The 15,086-nt window shown below is 40.3% G+C and overlaps 1 protein-coding gene across 6 annotated transcripts in view; it reads right to left on the bottom strand.

Moving 5' to 3' along the window:
* Positions 1–15,086, bottom strand: part of LRP2 (LDL receptor related protein 2) — a 302,615-nt gene that overhangs the window by 66,311 nt on the left and 221,218 nt on the right. For all 6 annotated transcript variants that reach the window (XM_051849416.2, XM_051849415.2, XM_051849414.2 and 3 more), the window contains 5 exons: positions 14,647–14,889; positions 7,748–7,873; positions 6,168–6,287; positions 2,566–2,706; positions 737–926 (listed from right to left, as the gene is read on the bottom strand). In XM_051849416.2, the coding sequence (XP_051705376.2) occupies positions 737–926; positions 2,566–2,706; positions 6,168–6,287; positions 7,748–7,873; positions 14,647–14,889 (820 nt within the window). The remainder of the gene's footprint in view (positions 1–736; positions 927–2,565; positions 2,707–6,167; positions 6,288–7,747; positions 7,874–14,646; positions 14,890–15,086) is intronic.

The raw sequence follows: 15,086 nt of genomic DNA, 5'->3' as shown, positions 1-15,086 counted from the left end.
CACCTGGGCCATCCTCCACTGCCTTCCCAGGCCACAGCAGAGAGCTGGACTGGAAGAGGAGCAATCGGGACAGAATCTGGTGCCCCAACTGGGACCAGAACTCAGTGTGCCGGTGCCGCAGGCGGAGAACCAGCGAAGTGAGCCGCGGAGCCGGCCTTGGGATCCTTTTTTCACAAAAATTTTAAAAATTATATTGGGGCCCGCTGCTTGATATAGTAGGTTAAACTTCTGCCTGCAACACTGGCATCCAATATGGTTACTGGTTCAGTCCCAGCTGCTCCACTTCTGATTCAGCTCCCTGCTACTGCACCTGGGAAGGCAGTAGAAGATGCCCAAGTTCTCGGGCCCTGCACCCATGTGGCTCCTGGCTTCGGATAGGCTCAGCTCTGGCCATTGCTGCCATCTGGGGAGTGAACCAGCAGATGAAAGATCTCTCTCTCTCTCCCTCCCTCTGTCTGTAACTCAGCTTCTCAAATAAATAAATAAATCTTTAAAAATTATATTAACTACCTCATTGGTATCAAGGCAGCTACATTCATACCACATATTAAAATATTTTCTTTGACCTAAAAGTTCTTTTGTTTTCCTTTTGATTTAAGTGGAATCCACAGGCTTCTGAGGATAACCAAAAGTGTTGAGGGCCATAGGCCAGGTGGTCCCGGTGTCTAATGGGTGGTGACCCTGGCCTAGTGGGTACTTGTGATTTTGCTGCGAAACGTTTTCATCCCCAATTCACCTGAATGACGGTCGGACACACAGCCCGTTCCTGCAGGTGAATTCATTTTCAGAGCAAGATCTCCTGGTGCAGTTCTGATTTTCATCAGCAGCATCAGCACAGTCTGCATCCCCATCACAGACCCAGACTTGGGGAATGCAGCCTGTGGGGTTGACACACATAAACTGGGAACCGGAGCAGTTTTTAGTCCCTGAAACCAAAGCACACAAGAATCAGAAACTATAGGAGAGTGCATCATAAACCATCACTCACTTTATGTTCTGAGGGGTGAGCAGAAATATGAGCAAAACAGATAAATCATGTTGCTATGGTAATAATAGATCAAAACATAAATACCACCAAAGGCTCCACTTTAATATTTCTAGACTTTGGATTCGGAATAAGAAATCAATATAATAAAATATCTCAGTGTTCTCCATAACATTAATATAAGATCATTTTTTTCCTTTAGGACTTAAAAAATACATCACCATTTTATTAATGGGATACCAAACGCTTTTGGTAACATTGTAAATTTATAACTAATAATACAAGCATGATGTGAGATGGACATTTTTATGCCAATTCTACAGATGAGAAAACCAATGCTCAAAATGGATACCTAGGTAGCTCAAGGTCACACACCTAAAAGGAGGAAGAGTGGAGGCTTCAGACAAAAATTTTTCTTCCTCATAGTTAGCAATTCTTTTCAACTACATTATAGCTTCTGCCTCTAGTAGAATTAAGGTGGGTAGGAAAGGTGCATGTCAACAAGAAGTGACAGAAACCATGATATGGGAGGAAAGAAATGAGATGCAGAATATAGAATCATTATTATCGTCAGAACAGAAGAATAGGTATTTTATCCAATCCCAATAAAGGTGAATAGGAAACAAGAGGAGGAGGAAAAGTATCTGCTACTGTCCATGGACGTGCACTTGCCCACCACCCATTTCAGTGGTTAGAGTGCAGGTGGAGATACGGAGCACCACCAACCCACATTCCGTGAGGTTAGCACCAAGTGCAGGCATGGGAAGCACTGTTTTTATTGTTCTACCATAGAAAGACACCTTAGGTAAGGACTCCTTGCTCTACTGCTAATGGAAAATGGTGTTTTGTAATCCACTGAAAGATAACAACTACAGTCTCTCAGAAACAATTCTAAAATAATAGAGACGCTGGAGACAAGGCTAATTGTGACACTGTCAAAGCTGCTATCAAGAGTGATCAAGGGGTCTGCATTGTGGTGTAGCAGGTAAAAAGCTGCCACCTGAAATGCTGGCATTCCACATGGGTGCTGGTTTGTGTTCCAGCTGATCTATTTGCAGTCTAGCTCCCTGCTTATGGCCTGGGAAGAGCAGCAGTACTTGACCTCAGTGTGTGGGTACCTGCCACCCACATGGGAGACCCGGATGAAGTTCCTGGTTCCTGGTTTCAGCCTCCCCCAGCCCTGGCCACTGTGGCCATCTGGGGGAGTGAGCCAAGAGATGTAAGATCAATGTTTATCTCTCTCTGTCCATTCCTCTAACTCTGTAACTCTGATTTTCAAGATAAATAAATGGTTATTTAAAAAAAAAAAAAGAGTGACTGCATTCTCTTTATGTGCTCTAGAAATATAAGCCACTATTTCTATCAGTGAAATGCAAGAGAAAAAAGTAAACAAACATTTTTCATCATTATAAAGGATTTAAGTGGATGATAGCAAACAATTCCAGAGTGAAAAATCAAAGGTGACATTTTGTCAGAGTGCACTCAATTAAAGATGACCAATCAGCCTCCAAGCACAGGAAAACAACTCTACTGTGTTTTCTGGAAGTGACTCTGCAGAGGAATTAACTGGCTTCACTTACCACAGTGGTGCCTTTGATCTTCATCACTCATGTCCCCACAGTCATTTGCACCATCACAGATCCAATCTTTAGGGATGCACCTCCCACTATCGCATCTGAACTCTTGACTTGAACATGTTCGTGGAGGTTGTGCTGAAAAAGCTAAAAAGTACTCCCAGTGAAAAGAGTGACTTGCAGTCCAGAAGTCTTGAGAGAAGCCAACCGTAGCACGAGTGTCCAAGAACACTTGGCAACAGAGCATTACCTAGGTGTAGCCAGCTAGGGTAGGTCCTCCGGGGAAAGGAGCAACAGTGACCAATGGTTTGAGGTTGAAGCCGTTGAGTGACACTGCAAACCCTACTTGACCTGACTATGAGATTGAACATACACAGCTACAGTAGAGAAACAGCAGACTTCTCCTGAGCAATGATATGAATTGCCTACTATGTCATGCCTTTCCATATGAAAATCTGCATTTTGTCCAAATGTTTTTTGTTTTTTTTTGGGGGGGGGCACACCACCCCCTAGCATCCCCTATCCCTGTTCCTTGCTCTTATTTCCCTATTCTTGATTCCTATCACCCTTCAGCATATCATCCAATTTGCTTCTTTGTGGTATTTATTGCCTGTCTCCTCTGATTAGAATATAAGCTCCATATGGGTAAGGATCTTTGTCTTACAGATGCAGCTCAACACAGCCTACAGCAAAGGTGCTCAATCAGTATCTATTGAGTTAAAGCAATGTCACCCTTCTTTAAATTAGCCACCATTGACTCAAATCCTTTAATCCTAGGCCCACATCTGCCTATTCAACTAATCAAGTTGTCATTTGCCCCAGAACTCAGGAACCCCTCAGATTAGCCTAAGGCAAAAAAGAATTTAATTGTTTAACTACTAAAGACACTGCACAATGATAATAAACAACAGAAACAAGACTGCTTAGGAAAGCTGGTATGGAGGAGTGTACACTTTTGAAACAGATTTTTTAAGGAGACATACATCTTTTTTGATACAGTAATACCCCTTCTAGAAACCCAGCCTATAAGAATCTTCCCAGGGATAGCGTTGTGGCATAGTAGGTAAAACCGCTGCCTGCAATCCCGGCATCCTATATGGGAGCTGGTTCGAATTCCAGCTGTTACACTTCCCATCCAGTCCCTGCTAATGTGCCTGGGAAAGCAGCGGAAGAAGGCTCAAGTGTTTGGGCCCCTGCGCCCATGTGGGAGACCCAGAATAAGCTCGTGGCTCCTGGCTTTGGCCTAACCCAGCCCTGGTTATTGCAGCCATTTTGGGGAGTGAACCAGCAGATGGAAAACCTCTCTGCCTGGCTGTGTCTCTGTTTCTGTCTCTCTCTCTCTCTGTAACTCTGCATTTCAAATATAAATCCTTTTTTTAAAAAAAAAAATCTTCCCACACATGCTAAAAGAATGTACATTGCAGCATTATTTTTCATAATAAAAAAAGATGGAAAAATCTAAGTGCCCAACAGCTAGGAAAGGGATATAAACACATGGACCATCCATAGTTTAGAGTATTATTCGTTAATGCAAAGAAAGGGGGCAGCTTTGCATTTTCTGAAATGCTGACAAGATGTTATTGAGCTAAAAAAAAAAAAACCCATTGGAAGAAAGTCTGGATAGTAAGATCCTATCTGTGTCTGTAAAAATTACATATGAGATTTACAAAAGTTAAGCAGGATTCCACCTTTAATAGTGAATATCTTTGGGAGTGAAGAGATTGGAAAAGGATGAATAAATGGGAATTTTAATTTTTTATCTCCATATTATTCTTTAAAATACACTTCTGCATATTATTTCTTGATTTACTGTCTTGGGAATATGGTCTCATACAGCCTCTGTGTTTATATTTTTTAAATATGTCAGACAATGGTACTCATTGCCATTACTATGATTTTAGCTCCCATGAATAGATTTGGAAACATGTATTTATTCTTCATATATTTGAAGCAAGGGTTCATAAACATGAACCAATCTCTAGAACTATTCTACAAACTTAACAGTTAATTATTCTCTTTGCAGATCTTCAAGACTCTTTGCTTTCTATCAAACTTTGAATGTTGGGGGAAAAGAACCTGGAAAAGTGCTCAGATACCAATTTGCAAACATTAGTCACAGAACTTCAGATGAAGATAAAACAGAAACAGAAAGTCTGGATTCAGCTGTAAGACTATAGTCTCCAAAAATATTCCTAAAATAAAAGATTTATATATGATGGTACTTACTACAGTGATATTTACAGTAGAGGAAAAAACTAAAATTACTATAAATGCTTCATAACAGAGGCAGTTGAGTCAATGATAATATAACCACTCAATGGAATATCACACAGTCACTAAAAGGAGTATGAAGACTATCTTATAGAAGTGAGTTAACATTTTCTTAACCAGATAGCAAATATTTTAGGCTTATAGGCCATGTGGTCTCTATTACATTCACTTAACATTGCCACTGTATCAGGAAGGCAGCCATATTTGATGTGGCTATATTCTAGTACAATTTTATCTATAAAACTGGCCCTTAGCCATACTTTTGCTTACTCTATAGAGCAATACGATTGACAGATTTCAAAAAACCAATGCATTAGATCTTTATATTTTTACAATTACATATATAAAAAATGTGCATGGATACAGATTAGAATTTTCAAGACAAATGGAATGCAACTGCTTCTAGGAATGTAGGAGTGGGCCCCTGGAACTTCCTAGGAAGCTCAGATGGCCCAGGAATGTCACCATGTAAACAGGCATGTAGAATAGAAAGAGGCTCTGCGTCCACTTCATGCCCCTCTCCTATGGTGACTCCAATCACCTTTGGATCCTCCCATGGTCTTATGGGCCAGAATTCAAATTCAGAAATCTGATAGTCAACTAAATCAAATGAGTTCTACAAGCCAGGCATTGGAGTATGTGCATCAACAACATAATCTAATTTTGTCAGTATCAGTCATGAACTTCTATATCTATTCAGCTCCCCACATAGTGTTCTGCACTAGTAGGTCTTTAATGAACATCTGCTGGTGCTTGCATTTTGATGCAGTGGGCTAAGTCACCATCTGAGACTCTGGCATCTCATATGGGCATCGCTTCAACTCCTGGCTGCTCTACTTCCAATCCAGCTCGCTACTAATGCACACACCTGGGAAAGCAGCAGAGGATGGCCCAAGTACTTGGGCCCCTGCCCCTGATACCTACATGAGAGACCTAGATGGAGTTTTATGCTCCTGGCTTCAATATGGTCCAGCCCTAGCTTTTGCAGCTATTTGAGGAGTGAATCAGCAAATGAAGATCTCTCTCTCCCTCTCTACTCTCTTCTCTCTCTCTCCCACCCTCTCTCTCTCCCCCTCTTTCTCCCTCCCTCACTCTCTCTCTTTCTCTGTGTGTGTATGTGTGTGTCTCCTTCTATATAACTCTGCCTTTCAAGTAAATAAAATAAATCATTTTTTTAAACAATGAACAATGAGGGGTTTCAGCATCCCAGCTGGGAGCAGGAGCAGGGAGTGCAAGTGTTCGGCAGCCACGATCCTTGTCTGTATGTGAAGTGGGTGGACGAGACTGGGGTGGTCTAGCTGCATCGTAATGCTTTTCGATCTTGTTTGGTCTCTTACCACAAGAGGCAGGTTCATCGGAGCCATCAGGACAATCTACTTCTTGATCACAATGCCAATGTTGAGGAATACAGCGCCCAGATGTGCACTGGAATTCAGTGTTCCTGCATGTGTGAGTGGCTGCAGGAGGGAAACAAGATACAATTCAGGAGCAAAATATAAGCATGTTCCCATCAATCGTAACTATCTGCTTTTATTTCTGAGATGGACAGTGGTTGTCAAGGAAAGTAGACTGAGGCTTGGGAAATGGACTTTCATATAAACTTTCCATGGGGATGGAGAAATATGGGACAGAGAAAGTGGTCAACATTGCCCTGGTTTTCCAGATTTTTCCCCCAGATTAAATGAATATAAAAAATAAAACGTGTTTTGTTTTTATGAGAACTATCTTTGTGATAATGAAATCATAAATTATATAAAATTAGCCTTGGTTTTATTATCTCTGCTAGAGTAAAATTAAATAAACCATATGGAATTAATAACTAAAAGCAAAACCAATATGAAGGTATCTGAGCTCACCCTACACACACCTTTTAGTCATGTTGGGCTATGACTCTAGAGAATTAGCAAAGCTCTAAATCTAAATGATTTTCTAAATCATTATGTGTACCAAGTCTGATAATTGTGCCAGTCTACAAAGTCCCCTTGCTTTGGCCCATGATATCAGATGATTTTCCTGGGGCAAAAATGATAGGGAAGCAGAGGTCCCCAGCAGAGCAGCAATAACTCCAATCTAGCTAGCCCTGTCTGATGGCTCCAACCAAAATTCTGCCTCCACCTGCTGCTGCTGCTACCTACCACTACAGCCCATTCCTGTTGATGAACTGAAGCCTGGCCTGATGATCAATTATTACAATACCCTGTGGTTTCCTTAGGAGGGGACCAGTGAGCAGATATACCCAGATATGACCACATATACCCATAACGGAGAAGGGTAATTACTAAATTCTTGAAATTATGAATCTACTTACACTAATTGTCACAAAGTTATCAAGCTTAAGAAGGACCTTTAAATCTGAACTATAAATACAAGAAAATCATTTGAACCAAATTGCTAAATATAAAATTAAAGTTTCTGAAATTTAAACATATTAAGGAGACATAAAAATACTTTCAGGTATATAGCCACATAACCCTATTAGGAATAAATAATAAAGGCTTAATGTCCAAATCCTGCCTGGAGTCCTTGAAGTGTGTGGAACAAATGGCTCTTCAATTGTGGTGGGCCTCTGGAAGAGATATTTCAGATCAGGAGCATCCAGCCATGGAACAAAGAGAAGGGACTTCTCATCTCTCTTCAGTCATATCTTAATGCAACTGCCTAGCACATCCACTGAAAAAGTCAATATGAGCTCACAGCTGAAATTAGCCCAAATAGCTAGGCTATATCTATCTATCCATCTATCTATAAATATTCATAAATATAGATGGATAACTATCCATCTATAAACATGGGTAAATATAGATGATATCTATCTATAAATGTGAATAAGTACAGATAGATAGATAGACAGATAGATAGATCGGTCGATCTTACATCCCTGGAATTAAAGAAAGAAAAGCAATTTTATCTTACTCACTGCAGAAAGTAGGGTTTTCATCACTCAAATCTCCACAGTCATTGTCTCCATCACACAAGTAAAGTCGGGGAATACAAATATTTGTACTTTGACATTTTGTGAATCCAGGCGAGCAAGTGCGAGGAGCTTTAAAAAGATAATCAGATAAGTACTTGAAACATACCAAATACGTAACATAAACCGTGTCCATGACAATAGATCTGTTGCAGAACTCAAGCCACTGGAAAGGAGGCATTTTTAAAGCTCTCAGAGAGGCATAATCAATGGCACTTACATCAGCTACATATTCTATGGTTGAAGGAGACATTTCCAGCTGATACCAGGGGGATTTCAGGGGAAGAGAGATTGCTTTGTAACTTAAATAGTCTATTTACATTGTTTCATGGTATCAACAAGAGTCCCAACTCTTGGTTAAATAAACTAACTGTGGGATAACCATAGTATGGTGTCACATGTAGCTCTAAAAAGAATGAAGGTTTCCATATACTGAGCACTGATAGTACAATCCAGGATATCCTGTTCTTAGTAAGAAATCAAAATTCTAAATAGTAGTCTGTCTTTTATGTAAGAAAAAGTATGATAAAATTGAGTATCACTTATCCAAAATGCTTGAGACCAAAAGTGTCTTGGATTTTGGATTTTTTTTGAAATTTTGAAATATTTTTATATACATAAAGGAGATTACCTTGGGTAGGTGACACATATCTAAACAAACATAAAATTCATTTATTTTTCATATTTATCATATAGACATAGCCTGAAGGTAATTTTATATAATATTTTTAATAATTTTGTGAATGAGATGATGATTTCATGGTGTGAAATTTAGAACTATGGTGCTTAAAATCCTTTGGATTTTGAAATATTTTGGAATTCAAATTTTCAGATTAAGTATGCTCAACATGTGTGTGTGTGTGTGTGTGTGTGTGTGTGTGTTTAGAGAGGGAGAGAGAGATGCTTACTAAGAAAGTATCCTAATGAAAGATGCCATCCCACTACATAGCCCAACAGTAAGCGAGCAGTGTAGAGAACAAAGATGAAAACTTCTATAAAAACACCTAGTCACATAGCTATGTAGCTTTTTAAAAAATATTTAACTATTTATTTATCTTTTTTAGAAATATTTATTTATTTATGTATTTGTTTGAAAGGCAGAGGGAAGAGAGAGAGATTCCATCCACTGGTTCACTCTCCAAATAGTTGCAGCAGCCAGGGCTGGGCAAGGCTGAAACTGGAGCCAGATCCATCCTGGTCTCCTACCTGGGTGACAGGGGCAGAAGCACTTAGACCATGACCTGCTACCTTCCCAGGTGCATCAGCAGGAAATTGAACTGGAAGCAGAGCAGCCAGGACTTCGAGCCAGTGCTCTAATATGGGATGCTAGCATCGCAAGTGGTAGCTTAACCTCACTGTGCCTCAATATCAGTCCCAGTCTTACATCTTTAACTTTGGAGCCATGTACATTATTTGTACAAATAAGAACAATGAAATAAGAATGAAAAAGAAAAGTGTTTCTTAAAATTTGGAAAGAATAACAAAAGAAGTAACCTATAAATCAAGTTGTTGGTATAACCCCACAAGGAAAACAGTTCAAATGACTTTAAAACCATTATTTTGAGTGCATATCACTAATGGGTCATAATCTAAGAACAAGAAGGACTGACCTGTAGTAAAAATATTGTTAATAGTATTTTTGTGTGGTTAAAATAATTTCAAAATTATTATAGGCATTCAAAAATTATCATAGAACAAAGCAAATAAGTAACCACATTACTATCATAGAAACCAAGAATTTACTGAAAATAAATCTACCCTATGACCCATCATTCCTGGGAATTCACCCAAACAAAATGAAATCAGCAAATGAAAGAGGGATCTGTAGTCCCATGTTCATTGAAGTTCAATTCACAATAGCTAAAATATGGAATCAACCCAGATGTCCATTAACTGATGACTGGATAAAGAAAATGTGGAATACATATACTATGGAATATTACTCAGCCATATAAAAGAATGATGGGGCTGGCGTTGTGGCATAGCGGGTAAAGCCGCCGCTTGCAGTGCCAGCATCCCATATGGGTGCAGGTTCAAGTCCCAGCTGCTCCACTTCTGATCCAGCTCTCCGCTATGACCCAGGAAATCAGTAGAAGATGGCCCAAGTGCTTGGGCCCCTGCACCCATATGAGAAACCCAACAGAAGCTCCTGGCTCCTGGCTTTGGATCAGCCCAGATCCAGCTGTCACAGCCATTTGGGGAGTGAACCAGCAGATGGAAGATCTCTCTCTCTCTCTCTCTCTCTCTCTCTCTCTGCCTCTGCCTCCCTGTAACTCTGCTTCAAACTCTGTTTCAAATAAATAAATAAATTATTTTTTTTAAAAAAGGATGAAATCTGCCGGCACTGTGGCACAGTTAACGCCCTGGCCTGAAGCACTGGCATCCCATATGGGCACCGGTTCTAGTCCTGGCTGCTCCACTTCCAATCCAGCTCTCTGCTCTGGCCTGGGAAAGCAGTAGAAGATGGCCCAAGTCCTTGGGCCCCTGCACTCACATGGGAGACCCAGAAGAAGCTCCTGGCTCCTGGCTTTGGATCGCACAGCTCCAGCCATTGAACTCTGACTTTCAAATAAATAAATAAATCTTTAAAAAAAAAGGATGAAATCCTATCTTTTGCAACAAAATGGATGCAAATGAAAACCATTATGCTTAGTGAAATAGGCCAGTCCCCAAAACACAAATATCATATGTTTTCTCTGATATGTGGCAGTTAATATAGAATACACATAAACGTATGGGAATGAAATGGAGGTCTTGAGATATGATTGTTGTTCTTAGTCCTTGTTTATACTCCTGTGGAACTGTGGTATTCCTACTTTTCACTTGTTGAGTATTATAGTTAGTGGTGAATTATGCCTATGAATATAGAGTGAATTAAAGTTATGCCTTCACAAAAACTGATGAAAGGAAGAGATGGGGTGGAAGAGGAATTGGGAGGGGGACAGAGGGAAGTATGGTTGTCTTCTTGGAACTATACCTACAGAATGCATGAAATCTCTTTTCTTCATATTTTTAAAAGAAGGAGGGGAGGGATTAGAAGAGGTTGGAAGGCAAGCGATTTCATCTTTGCTGTTTTGCCTAGAATCAATGTTCTCAAGCATCTCAGTGTACGTAGAGCACACTGGCATTTTGTAAATGCCATAGAAGTTTCTAACTGAAGTTCTTTGAATGTCCAAAGAAAATCACCTGGTGGCACCAGTAAAGACTGATGCCAATTTGCCCCTCTAGTACAGTTGCTGGTACATAATAACACTTATGCATTCAGCAGACACAACAGTCCTCCATGTCCAAGGGTTCCAGACACACAGATTCAACCCAAATTTGATTTTAAAAAATCTCAGTACACGGGTTGGTGCTATGGCGCAGCAGGTTAATGCCCTGGCCTGAGGCACCGGCATCCCGCATGGGCGCCAGTTTGAGTCCCGGCTGCTCCACTTCCAATCCAGCTCTCTGCTGTGGCCTGGGAAAGCAGTAGAAGATGGCCCAAGTCCTTGGGCCCCTGCACCCACATGAGAGACCCTGAAGAAGCTCTTGGCTCCTGGCTTCAGATCTGCACAGCTCTGACCATTGTGGCCAATTGGGGAGTGAACCAATGGATGGAAGACTCTCTCTCTCTCTCTCTCTCTCTCTCTCTCTCTCTGCCTCTCCTCTCTCCCATCTAAATGGAATATCAAGGTAAATTTAATTTTTTCCTTTAAAAACTATTTCCTAGCTCTTTCCAATAAAAAGGCCTAGAATCTATAAAAGCCAAATGGGCCCGCGCCATGGTGCAGTAGGTTAATCCTCTGCCTGTTGCGCCAGCATGCCATATGGGTGCCGGTTCTAGTCCCGGCTGCTCCACTTCTGATCCAGCTCTCTGCTATGGCCTGGGAAACCAGTAGAAGATGGCCCAAGTCCTTGGGCCCCTGCACCCATGTGGGAGACCAGGAAGAGGCACCTGGCTCCTGGCTTTGGATCAGCACAGCTCCGACTGTTGCGGCCATTTGGGGAGTGAACCAATGGAAGGAAGACCTTTCTCTCTGTCTTTCCCTCTCACTGTCTGTAACTCTACCTCTCAAATAAATAAATAAAATTTAAAAAAAAAGGAATGGGCATATTTCCTTGAATAGGTGGCTAATTCCAAGTCTGGGACAGGAAATCAACAAGATGAGCCTGAGTATGGAAGTATGAAGTGTGGGTCTTCTCTACCAACAAGGTTTGCCTAAGAAAGGACAATATCAAATATGCTCAAATGTATCAAAAAGATATATTTTGGCATTATATTAAAACTCAAATATGTATCACTTCTCAGCATTTTGGTGAAGATTAAGTGTAAAACTCAAATATATAAATAAGCATAAGTTCAATAACACTAAAAAATTAAAATTTACTGTTCTTGGTGATTAATTCATTGTTCTGAAAACTGACAATTCTAATCAAGCACTTATCCTGCAATACCATAATAGACAACAATAGTTAATAAGAGAAATTTCTTCTTTGTAGAACTTTAGCTGATGGGCAGAAGGAATAAAAGAATTTTTAATGCCTATTTTGTGACATTTAACATGATTATGAAACAACCACCCATGGATGCTGAAACCACTGGGTGGAAAGTGGATTCAGGTTGACATTTTTAAAAAAGATTTATTTATTTATTTGAAAGGTTAGAATTACAGAGAGATGGAGAGACTGAGGGAGAGAGAGAGAGAGAGAGAGAGAGAGAGAGAGATATCTTCCAATGGTTCACTCACAAAATGGCTTCAACAGCCAGGAGCCAGCAGCTTCCTCTAGGTCTCCCGCATGGGTACAGGGGCACAAGCAATGGGCCATCCTCTGCTGCCCTCCTGGCTCACCAGCAGAGAGCTCGAGAGTGGTGCAGCTGGGACCTGAACCAGTACCCATATGGGATGCTGGCACTGCAGATGGCAGCTTTACCAGCCATGCCACAATGCTGGTAACTCAGATTGACACTTGATCCACTGATAAGTTCAACAAACTAAAGATTATGTGCCTCAAGACATGATGCAACAGGGAATACACAGCTCTACCTATGAAGTTTTCTTACCCAAATAATTGAGTCTAGGATAATAAACCTTTAGGTCTAAATTCCAGTTCATAGAAAATAAGTAGTATAAAATAAACTAAATATATCAGTTATGCAATTAGTCAAATTGAAAATGTGAGCTATTCCACAGCACAAATCACCCATTTTTTTCTAACAAGTCAATGACAAAATAATTGAGAATTGTTGAGGCATAAATGAGATTAAAGAGTTATCAACATTAAAATCAATGTGTAGACCTTGTCTGAATTCTAATATGAACAGAGTGACAGTAAAAAGGCATTTTGAGGACAAGTGACAAAATGTGAAGAAGGACTAAGGACTCTAAGCTATAGAAGTATTGCTGACTTTGCTAAGCACTGCAGTGACATGGTAGCTGACTTTCAAAATGTCTTTTTTCATAAAATGCATGTCTAGGAGTGTTCTTAAAATACTGGGGAAAAAAGTAACTGACAGGAGATAGATGAAATAAGATTGGCATGGACTGATAATTGCTGGAGCTAGGTGAGGAGTATGTTATACTATTCTTCCTACTTTAATATATTTTTTAAATTTTCCATAAGAAACATTTTTGTATATAGCAGATTCAAATAATATTACATGTAACTCTAACTCCAAAAGCAGCAGAACAGGTAGATATATCCAAACTGAAAATACCATGCTTGAACTCAAACTATGCTCTTTTGTTTTCCCAAGAAGCTAAGGTACAGGGGCCACCATTATGGTGTAGCAAATAAGGCCGCCAGCTGCATCCCATAGGGGAGATGGTTTGTGTCCTGGCTGTTCCACTTGCAATCCAGCTCCCTGCTAATGTCCTGGGAAAAGCAGCAGAAGATGGTCTAAATGATTGGGCCTCTGCCACCCACATGAGAGACTGAATGAAGTTCCTGGCTCCAGACTTCAGTCTGGCCCAGCCCTAGCCATTGTGGCCATCTGGGGAATAAACCACCAGATGGAAGCTCTTTCTCCATCTCTCTCTATATAAAACTCTGACTTTCAAATAAATAAATTAATTTTTAAAAATGTCAAAATCTCAGAAGTTTTATAAAACAATAATTCAGAAAGCTATTTATAATAAAAATGAAAGAGATACCATTTTAGTCAATATTGCCCTATTTAGTTTTGTGCACAACAAGCATTAACCAGCATGCATTTACCGCAGATATTTTTGTCAGAAACTACTGGCAAAGACTTAAAACAATCCAAAATTTTAGTCCAGCAAGTATGCAACCATGGACAAAATATTCAAAGTTAAACTCTTCAATGGTTGTATGGATCCATCAATTTAAGTGAAGAATTCAAATACTAGAGCTATTTTTAAAATTATTTAGTATAACATATTAAAAAAAATTGGGCCGGTGCTGTGGCGTAGCGGGTAAAGCTGCTGCTGCCTGCAGTGCTGGCATACCATGTGGGCTCCAGTTCAAGACCTGGCTGCTCCACTTCCGATCCAGCTCTCTGCTATGGCCTGCGAAAGCAGTAGAAGATGGCCCAAGTCCTTGGGCCCCTGCACCCACATGGGAGACCCTGAAGAAGCTCTTGGCTCCTGGCTTCAGATCTGCGCAGCTCCGGCTGTTGTGGCCAATTGGGGAGTGAACCAATGGATGGAAGACCTCTCTCTCTCTGCCTCTCCTCTCTCTGTGTAACTCTGACTTTCAAATAAAATAAATCTTAAAAAAAAAAAAAAAGGAAATTTATGTTAGAAAAATCAGTAGTTTTTTAAACACTTTTATGCAAAAATTTAATCTCTTGTAATCTAAGACATCAAAACCAAGGTCATAGAAAATATGGAAGATAAACTTACGGCAATTTCTCTCATCTGAAGTGTCATTATCATAGCAGTTGTTTCTGCCATCACAGACAAAGCTTTGAGGTATGCACCTTCCATTACTGCAAGTAAACTCCGTGGTGCTGTTACAGTTCCTGAACAGGCACCCTTCCTCATCACTGTTGTCACCACAGTCATTGTAGTAATCACAGCGGTAATGGTACTGGACACAGCGCCCGTTGGCACAGGTGAAGGCTGTTGGCGGGCAGGTGTGAAATGCTAGAAGCAGGGGGAGAATCGAGGAAAACAAAACCCTCTTGATTAAAGCATTACCCTTATTTCTATAAAGATACAATGAAACAAAATGAACACTTTGAGTTTACCTTCCTAGGCAAAAACGGCTGCCAATCAGACTGCATGCAGAGTGAGACAACGCTTTAGATCAGCTAAATTAAGCAAAATATGTTATACACCCT

Source organism: Oryctolagus cuniculus, chromosome 3 (genome assembly GCF_964237555.1).
Source record: "Oryctolagus cuniculus chromosome 3, mOryCun1.1, whole genome shotgun sequence".
Lineage (NCBI taxonomy): Eukaryota > Metazoa > Chordata > Mammalia > Lagomorpha > Leporidae > Oryctolagus > Oryctolagus cuniculus.
Note: the sequence above shows the minus strand (reverse complement) of the source record. Positions and strands in the feature narration are given on the sequence as shown.